Genomic DNA, 10,379 nt, shown 5'->3' with positions numbered 1-10,379 from the left:
GAGAGAGATCGGGACCTTTCCACAGAGAGCGGGCTGTATACATGCACTGGAACAAGTGGCCATATTGGGGTGGATTCAAACCAAGCTGTTGACATTGAGAGAGTCCCCTATGTGAACTACAAGGTGCAATAAATAGCAGATGCCTCAGTGACTCAAGCATTTGGTTGATTCATCAGCATAGCAGCAACTATACACCAGTTATAATTCTGCTTTCACAGTTTGTCAAATGTATCTGTCATTAGATCCTTAGCTAGTTTCTATTTCTTCATGACACATTTACAGAGATAAGTGTTCTGAGTGTGAAAGAGCCACTGGCTCTCCAGGTAACGATCTCGCCTCTAGTACACAGGGTTGTAGGTTCAATCCCAGGCTCAGCTCTTGAGTGTGGTTGTGTTGACACTCCGTAATGGTTGGAAGGCTAGTAGATGTCATGGGGTAAATAGCTGGGGTTCCTTCTCCTGCAAAAAGCAGCAGTCGTAGATGAAATCTCCTGGAAAAACGAACTGTCCGCTTTTTCTAGGAGATTTTCTCCATGACTGTTGCTCTTTGCTGTTCTGGAATTGCACCCCAGGAATGTACACTGCCTTCAAATCACCCACTTCCTGAAGTGGCCGTAACTCCTCAGAAGGCAACCACACAGCACCTGCGTTTAAACCGACTCCAACACCAAGTTTGCCAATGACACAACAACATTGATGAGACAGCCTATAGGGAGGTCAGAGACCTGGCCGTGTGGTGCCAGGACAACAACCTCTCCCTCAACGACGAGACAGCCTATAGGGAGGTCAGAGACCTGGCCGTGTGGTGCCAGGACAACAAGCTCTCCCTCAACGACGAGACAGCCTATAGGGAGGAGGTCGGAGACCTGGCCGTGTGGTGCCAGGACAACAAGCTCTCCCTCAACGACGAGACAGCCTATAGGGAGGTCGGAGACCTGGCCGTGTGGTGCAAGGACAACAACCTCTCCCTCAACGACGAGACAGCCTATAGGGAGGTCGGAGACCTGGCCGTGTGGTGCCAGGACAACAACCTCTCCCTCAACGACGAGACAGCCTATAGGGAGGAGGTCGGAGACCTGGCCGTGTGGTGCCAGGACAACAACCTCTCCCTCAACGACGAGACAGCCTATAGGGAGGTCGGAGACCTGGCCGTGTGGTGCCAGGACAACAAGCTCTCCCTCAACGACGAGACAGCCTATAGGGAGGAGGTCGGAGACCTGGCCGTGTGGTGCCAGGACAACAAGCTCTCCCTCAACGACGAGACAGCCTATAGGGAGGTCGGAGACCTTGGCCGTGTGGTGCAAGGACAACAACCTCTCCCTCAACGACGAGACAGCCTATAGGGAGGAGGTCGGAGACCTGGCCGTGTGGTGCCAGGACAACAACCTCTCCCTCAACGACGAGACAGCCTATAGGGAGGTCGGAGACCTTGGCCGTGTGGTGCAAGGACAACAACCTCTCCCTCAACGACGAGACAGCCTATAGGGAGGTCGGAGACCTGGCCGTGTGGTGCCAGGACAACAACCTCTCCCTCAACGACGAGACAGCCTATAGGGAGGAGGTCGGAGACCTGGCCGTGTGGTGCCAGGACAACAACCTCTCCCTCAACGACGAGACAGCCTATAGGGAGGAGGTCGGAGACCTGGCCGTGTGGTGCCAGGACAACAACCTCTCCCTCAACGACGCGACAGCCTATAGGGAGGTCGGAGACCTGGCCGTGTGGTGCCAGGACAACAACCTCTCCCTCAACGACGAGACAGCCTATAGGGAGGTCGGAGACCTGGCCGTGTGGTGCCAGGACAACAACCTCTCCCTCAACGACGAGACAGCCTATAGGGAGGTCGGAGACCTGGCCGTGTGGTGCCAGGACAACAAGCTCTCCCTCAACGACGAGACAGCCTATAGGGAGGTCGGAGACCTTGGCCGTGTGGTGCCAGGACAACAACCTCTCCCTCAACGACGAGACAGCCTATAGGGAGGTCGGAGACCTGGCCGTGTGGTGCCAGGACAACAACCTCTCCCTCAACGACGAGACAGCCTATAGGGAGGAGGTCGGAGACCTGGCCGTGTGGTGCCAGGACAACAACCTCTCCCTCAACGACGCGACAGCCTATAGGGAGGTCGGAGACCTGGCCGTGTGGTGCCAGGACAACAACCTCTCCCTCAACGACGAGACAGCCTATAGGGAGGTCGGAGACCTGGCCGTGTGGTGCCAGGACAACAACCTCTCCCTCAACGACGAGACAGCCTATAGGGAGGTCGGAGACCTGGCCGTGTGGTGCCAGGACAACAACCTCTCCCTCAACGACGAGACAGCCTATAGGGAGGTCGGAGACCTGGCCGTGTGGTGCCAGGACAACAACCTCTCCCTCAACGACGAGACGGCCTATAGGGAGGTCGGAGACCTGGCCGTGTGGTGCCAGGACAACAACCTCTCCCTCAACGACGAGACAGCCTATAGGGAGGTCGGAGACCTGGCCGTGTGGTGCCAGGACAACAACCTCTCTTTCAACGTGATCAAGACAAAGGAGATGATTGTCGACAACAGGAAAATGAGGACCGAGCACGCCCCCATTCTCATCGACCGGGCTGTAGTGGAACAGGTTGAGAGCTTCAAGTTCCTTGGTGTCCACATCACCAACAAACTATCATGGTCAAACACACTAAGACACTCGTGAATCAAATCACATTTTATTGGTCACATACACAGGGTTAGCAGATGTTAATGCGAGTGTAGCGAAAGGCTTGTGCTTCTAGTTCCGACAATGCAGTAATATCTAAAAATGAATTAACAAATTTACAGCTACCTTATTCACAAATGTGAAGGGATGAATAAGAATATGTACATATACATATATGGATGAGCGATGGCTGTGCGGCATAGTTAAGATGCAGTAGATGGTATAGAATACAGTATTAAACATATGAGATGAGTAATGTAGGATATGTAAACATTATTAAAGTGGCGTTATTTAGAGTGACTGGTGATACCTTTTAAGTCAATTTATTTAAGTGTCCAGAGATTTGAGTCTGTATGTTGGCAGCAGCCTCTCTGTGCTAGTGGTGGCTGTTTAACATTCTGATGGCCTTGAGATAGAAGCTGTTTTTCAGTCTCTCGGTCCCAGCTTTGATGCACCTGTACTGACCTCGCCTTCTGGATAATAGCGGTGTGAACAGGCAGTGTCTCGGGTGGTTGTTGTCCTTGATGATGTTTTTGGCCTTCCTGTGACATCGGGTGCTGTAGGTGTCCTGGAGGGCAGGTAGTTTGCCCCCGGTGATGCGTTGTGCATTCCGCACTACCCTCTGGAGAACCTTTGCAGTTAAGGGCATTGCAGTTGCCATACCAGACGGTGATACAGCCAGACAGGATGCTCTTGATTGTGCATCTGTAAATGTTTGTGAGTGTTTTAGGTGACGAGCCAAATTTCTTCAGCCTCCTGAGGTTGAAGAGGCTCTGTTGCGCCACCTTCACCACTGTCTGTGTGGGTGGACCACTTCAGTTTGTCCGTTTTCACCTTCTCCACAGCTTTCCTGTCGATGTGGATGGAGAGGGCACAACCAATCCTATTCCCCCTCAAGAGACTGAAAAGATTTGGCATGGGTCCTCAGATCCTACAGCTGCACCATCGAGAACATCCTGACTGGTTGCATCATTGCCTGGTACGGCAACTGCTCAGCCTCCGTCCGCAAGGCACTGCAGAGGGTAGTGCGTACGGCCCAGTACATCACTGGGACCAAGCTTCCTGCAATCCAGGACCTCTATACCAGGCAGTGTCAGAGGAAGGCCCTAAAAATTGTCAAGGACTCCAGCCACCCTGTTCTCTCTGCTACTGCACAGCAAGCAGTACCGGAGTGCCAAGTTTAGGTCCAAAAGGCTTAACAGCTTCTACCCCCAAGCCGTAAGACTCCTGAACAGCTAATCAAAGGGCTACCCAGACCCCTCTTTTACATTGCTGCTGCTCTCTGTTTATTATCTATGCATAGTCACTTTAACTACACCTACATGTACATATTACCTCAGCTAACCGGTAACACCGCACATTGACTCTGTACCGGTACCCCCTGTATATACTGTAGCCTCGCTATTGTTATTTTATTTGTTACTTTTATTTTCTATTTTTTTACTTAACACTTTTTTTCTTAACTGCATTGTTGGTTAAGGGCTTGTAAGTAAGCATTTCACTGTAAGGTCTACACCTGTTGTATACGGCGCATGTGACAAATAACATTTGATTCGATTTATGGCTCGAGCCTCACGCCAGAGAGACACGGCTCCTTCACACTTCTTACCATTGTCTTTGCATATTTGACTTTGAGAGTTGCAGAAACAGACAAGAAGTTAGGTTTGAACCCACAACCTCTTGGTTTTGAGTCAGGGACTTACCGTCGGACCACCATCTGATTCACATGTATGGTCACACGTGACAGCGTGTACGGTATACATACCACATGAATATTCTTCCATCATGGAGCACAAGAATGTCTCAGTAACCATGGAAACGCGGGAAATTGTTTTGGCAGACCGGCATGTGCAGGCTTTTCACAAACAAAACAGATGGCATGTTTTGGAACGCCAAGCTTGGAATCATCAGGTGGCATGGGGTGCCCATGGGTTGACGAGACCATATCCATGCCAACCAGAGAATACCCATGGAACCACTGGGCAGCGAGTGATAATGTGACAAATATGTGTGCGTGATTAGCGTTTTGATATATAGAATGTTGTGTGTTTGTTGTGTCTGTGTTCACACACTTGCTTGTAGGCAGACAGTGAAAAAACACATTCGTCTGGGGCATCTGGGTTTGTTTGAGGCATTTTATTGTGAAAACATCAGACAGAATGAACCATGGAACACTGCTGGGGAATCACAACTCCTCTCCCACTACCTGCAGTCGATATATTCAATTATTCATGTTTCTGGTGAGAGGGCCTTGATGATGAACCGACAGTCTGTCCCGTGAGAAAAGTCCAGGTGTGTTGCCATGGAGACCACCAGGAGGAATGTTATGAGTAGTCGTTGGGGAATGAATAAATAAATGCAACGTAGCCTGTTTGAGTGAGTTCCTCGAGTTACTCTTAAGTTACTCGCAGGTACAGTACACAGCGACCTTTCCAATACACACACACAGCTCAGATACACACTCGTTGGTACAGCACATTGTGACCTCTCCGACACACACACTGGCCGATGACATGGCATCTGACAGCAGAGGAGCCTGCCTAGACTCTCAACAACATTGATTTAAGTGAACACAGCTCAACACACACTCTCACTATTTGGCAACGGATGAGAACACTGAAACCAGCACACCGAGATCTGAGGGTTGAGGTGTGGTTTTGAAGGGTGTACGTACAACCTCTGAGCAACACAGAGCCACAGAAAACCATCCAGTATCTGGCTTAGGAGAAGAAGGCTTAGGAGAAGAGGGAAGATCTGAGCAGAGCAAGCGTTTCAAAATCCCTCTATTTGCATAGCCTCATGATGTGGTCACATGAGTCTCTCTACAGGTGATATGACTGTGTTAGTGTGTGGGATGCTGTTTTTCAACTTGAATCTGACAATTTAAGAGTGTGTGTGTGTGTGTGTGGACTGACCAATCAGATGACAGTAATGTGCTCCAATGAGAGGAATGAAAAGGCACAGATCATTTCAGCACCCATTGACTCTGCCTGTGGTGACCCTATAAGGTACTGTCTGTGGTGACCCTATAAAAGGTACTGTCTGTGGTAACTGAAGTGCCCTGTGGTCATGTACTGTAGGCTATGCAGGAGGCAACCATAGAATGGATTGGACATAATCATAAACTGTGTTCTATCTATATGTTATATTTCTATGAGGTCAATGAAAAATGTGTGGAAGCTGCTGTGGAGTGTTGCTGACAGAGGAATACAACAGAACAACATAGAAAGACATAATTAAGACAGGGAAAGGGAAAATAAAAGAGCTCTATTACCATTCCAGACTTTGGTTCCTGTGCAGTTGAGTGGGAGATCTTCTCTAACCACCTTCCAGAGATTTCAACAGTTGGCAATATTTTGAACATTTCTGAAAAGCCTCATGGTCTGAGAGTTGGTACCAAAGGGCTAATTTGTGACAGCAGGAAACATCATGGGGACCCTTTTATGTGTAACACAAAGGAAGGTCCATGGGCATTATGGGGATGTTTTTACTGTTGCACAGATACTGATTGAATAAGAATATCTCAGACAGAAAGATAAACTATTCACAATAAAACCCCTGACAGAATACTGCCCCATCCATGCTTATCTCTGGCTAGAAACCCCCGGCCCCAGAGTGGATATGTTTACGTATGTGCAGAGGAGCGTGCACTTCCTGTGCTTCTGCATTTAGCAACACAGTAAATATGTCATTCAGTCCAACAATAGACGTCGTTCTCCAACAACATAAATATACCCGTACACTTGTCAATAAATACTTATACAGCACAAGAACACTAAATGGACATGTCAGAATTGGATTCAGGTGGATTTATAGGTAGAGTGAGCTAGGAGATGGAATAAGAATGGAGAATAAAACATGTTTGAATCAGGTCAGTATTTCCACAGGGGTCGTTAGGCTGGGCCTCTGTGGGATTTTAACAGCTCTGTTTGTATAAGAAGCCAGTCCTTTTCCTGTTGCGAGGGTAGAGATCACTGCCACTGTCCAAAAACCCACTTCTGTTTTTATATGGGGCTGTTTGGGGAGAGGTTGGAGTCAAGAGGAGAGCACAGGAGAGGACTCCATAAAGCCTTTGGGTAAAGTGTCTCATTTTGGAGGCTAAATAGGCAGTTAGAGATAAGCTGAGTGTGTGGTGTTTTAAATGTGTCCATACCCAACCAAACCCCCCCTCTCCCTCCGTACCTCACTTACCAACCCTCAACTAGAGTACAGCTGCTGAGTAAGGGGCTGCGTGGCATCAATATCTCTGTGTGTGTGTGTGTGTGTGTGTGTGTGTGTGTGTGTGTGTGTGTGTGTGTGTGTGTGTGTGTGTGTGTGTGTGTGTGTGTGTGTGTGTGTGTGTGTGTGTGTGTGTGTGTGTGTGAGAGAGAGAGAGGAGGGAGAGCTCAGAATGCTCCCATTGTTTCTGTAAGTGGATGGAGTCGGAGATGTAGGCCAAACCAGTAGCCTTCCTCTTTATCAGAGCCAGATGTGAAGGGCCTTGTTCCTCCAAACCAGCAGCCTTCCTCTTTATCAGAGCCAGATGTGAAGGGCCTTGTTCCTCCAAACCAGCAGCCTTCCTCTTTATCAGAGCCAGATGTGGAGGACCTTGTTCCTCCAAACCAGTTGCTAATTATAACAACACACACATGCAAGCATACACAACTGACACCAATATTTTAGAAGCTATGACAGAATGAGGTGAGCTTGTCATTAGTCACCCCGCCTGTCTAAACTAAACAGTCAGAGGGATGAATATAGAAGTGAATCATTTCTGTGCAGCTGTTACTTCCTAGCAATATAAAAATACACAACTTTCCCAATAAACGTCCCTCTCTCTTTGAAGTCTGAGTGGAGGAAGAATGACAAAGGGGTGTAAAGAATAAAGAGGACTCCCTCCCTCCCAGCTTGGCTAATTAAGTTGTCTTCTCTCTCCCTCCGTCGCCCACCCCTGCACTGTGTATACGACTCTCTGTGATCCCATAGACTACACAGAGTAATGATTAGACACTGCACTTTCACCTGAGGGCGACACACAGACCTGACTTTCACCGCCAGACTCAAAGGTAGACGGTTCCATTATCGATCATTATCAAGGCAACCACTGCTCTTGTTTCTGATTCTGAGCAGTAGCCTGCGATGTAGATATGTATGTGGAATACTTTTCTCGTGCTGTAGTTTATGTTTTCATTTTTGTAAATTATTGGATGTAGCGAAAAGTACTGATAAGAGTTGAGTCGACCCTTTCTGCCATTGGCAGTGTTCCAACCCTTTGGCACCAGACTCAGTTGACTAAGGGGGAGAGAGGGAATAACTCTAAATCCCATGGGAAGTCCCAGCTCTCACGCACAGAGAAACCAAAGCCACAGACTTCACTACATTGTACACCCTTGGTAAAAAGGAAGAAAATTAAAATGTTATCATTAACAGTGTACCGGAGGCAACTCAGGACAAAAAAACATGAGAAACAAAACTCATAAAACTCATCTTTAAAAATCTACTGAAACGTTCATCTGCCAAGAAAACAAATATTAAAATCTCCCCCCCCCCACCCCCCGGCAGTAAAAGCAGTTTAAATAATATTTTTTTATTGCTGCTCGCAGCAATGTTTTCATAAGACAATAAAACGAAGACATAAAAAAAAAAAGACTTAATTTACTAAAATACATGATTGGTCGTCGAAGCGGAGGGGGATTATTGCCCGTGGGCGGGGTTATGGCCCTCCCTGTTTTAAGGGCGTGGCGTGGGCGGGGTTATGAGATCCTGTCCCTTAAACCCTTTCACAGCCACACGAGCCATCTCTTCTTCAGTTCCTCTCTGGGTCAGTGGGAGGCCCCTAACACCTGTCAATCACATCCGGTAAACCCATTCACAACGGCACTTCCTTTCTCCTTCTGACCACTTCCTGTGGCTTAAAGCCTTGAGGGTGCTCAGCATCTTTCTAAAAAGGCCGCCGTTTCAGATGCTGCTGTGGGAGTCTGAGGCCTCACCTGGCAAACCTCAGGAGTTCTTTTCACCTATGACGTTAGTGATCTTGACAGCATAGCTACTACTTTAGAGCAGTTGGCTGTAAATTGTAGCTCCACTGTTTACACCTGATGGTTCTAGAGGTCTTTAGAGCAAAGTCAATAGACAGCTATAATGAGGAGGGCTTGAGGTGGAGCCAAGAACCAGTATACTTATCAAATGTATAATTGGTGGGTGCTATCAAACACACCCAGGATACAGCACACTGAAGGACATGGATGTGTTTTACAATTTGACGGAGTTTCGTTATTGTTCGTTATAAAATAAGCTCAGCTCCCATGATGCTTTGGGGCCAGGGCGCGTGCATGCGAGGTCACCATTTGCTGTGCAAAATCCAAAGCAGCCTAATTGGTCAAGAGTCCCAACTCATTTACATACAGAACACACATTGACCACTCTCCAAGAGCCCTGCTTCTCTCTTCTATTTCCCCTCTTAGAAATCCTCTGACATCAGCTCCGCCTGAACCCTGCATTCTCATGGTATAGGATCTCCCCTTCCTCATTTATTACCTTCAGGACAATGCTGATTGGATAACAAAGACTCTTTCACATCCAATCGGATCCAGCACCTTTCCTCAATCTCTGTCCCTCCCATTCACCTCAGCCCTTCCTATTCACCCCCAGAAACAGTGACGACAGTTTTTGAATAAAGCTTTCGCAAAAATATCCATTCTCCTCTCTCTCAGTTATTTTTTTTCTTCTCTTATTAAAAGTGGATCGTGCCCAGAGTCCCAGCTGGCTAGTCAAGTCCTGGTCCTCTAGTCGTTAGTCCAGTCGCAGATAGCTTGGCGTGGAGTAGTTGAACATAAGGAAGTCCAGTTTATACAGCTGGAAGAGCTGGCTGTGCTGCCGGGAGCTGATGTTGCTGAAGAACTGGGCCGTCATGCTGTCTGTGGTGCGGGTGGACTTGGCGTAGGTCGGGAAGCGCACCGACTCGCCCACCCCCGCCAGCCGCAGAACGTACTTGGCGTCTTCCTCCAGGGTTTCGTACTTGCCCACCAGGTCATAGTGGATGTGACAGGGGTGGCACAGCTGGTACACCGTCTGCCAGTGCTCGTTGAGCGGGCCGTCGCGTTGCGTGGCCGGGTCGACAAGATACTCGGCGAACTCCCGGAACTTGACGTCGGCGCCGTTGAGCAGCGCCTCCTGCGTGGCGTTCTTGCGGTAGCGGCGGACGATCTTGGTGCCGAAGCGGCGGTGGAAGGAGGAGTTGTACTTGAGGGTGAACTTGTTGCGGTAAGCGGAGACGAGCCTCTCGAAGGGCTCCCGGACAAACAGGAACTTGAGGTAGCTCTTGAGGCGGTGGTTGATCTCAGCAATGCTGTACTGGTTCAGATATTTCAGGTTGGACGGGACGTGGGCCTCGTTGGAAGGGATCTCCATAGGGTCACTGGGATGGAGAGAAATAAAGACCATGAGGAACAGAATTAAAAACAACACAAACAATGAAAATTATCTAAAGTGTAGTAAGAGAGGTAGTCATAGAAACAGCAGTTATAAACACTGAGTATGGAAAACATTAGGAACACCTGCTTTTTCTATGACAGACTGACCAGGTGAATCCAGGTGAAATCTATGATCCCTCATTGATGTCCCTTGTTAAAGAAGGATTTTTAAGCCTTGAGACAATTGAGACATGGATTGTGTCTGTTTGTCATTCAGAGGGTGAATTGGCAAGACAACATATTTAAGT

General features: G+C 48.4%; 1 protein-coding gene across 2 annotated transcripts in view; it reads right to left on the bottom strand.

Annotated features, from left to right (window-relative positions):
• Nucleotides 1-4,801: 4,801 nt before the first annotated feature.
• LOC115118245 (carbohydrate sulfotransferase 11-like) overlaps nucleotides 4,802-10,379 on the bottom strand; it is a 116,378-nt gene continuing 110,800 nt past the window's right edge. For both annotated transcript variants that reach the window (XM_065021621.1, XM_065021622.1), the window contains exon 4: nucleotides 4,802-10,076. In XM_065021621.1, the coding sequence (XP_064877693.1) occupies nucleotides 9,452-10,076 (625 nt within the window). In that variant the 3' untranslated portion in view covers nucleotides 4,802-9,451. The remainder of the gene's footprint in view (nucleotides 10,077-10,379) is intronic.

This window comes from Oncorhynchus nerka, linkage group LG8 (assembly GCF_034236695.1).
Source record: "Oncorhynchus nerka isolate Pitt River linkage group LG8, Oner_Uvic_2.0, whole genome shotgun sequence".
Taxonomy (NCBI): domain Eukaryota; kingdom Metazoa; phylum Chordata; class Actinopteri; order Salmoniformes; family Salmonidae; genus Oncorhynchus; species Oncorhynchus nerka.
Note: the sequence above shows the minus strand (reverse complement) of the source record. Positions and strands in the feature narration are given on the sequence as shown.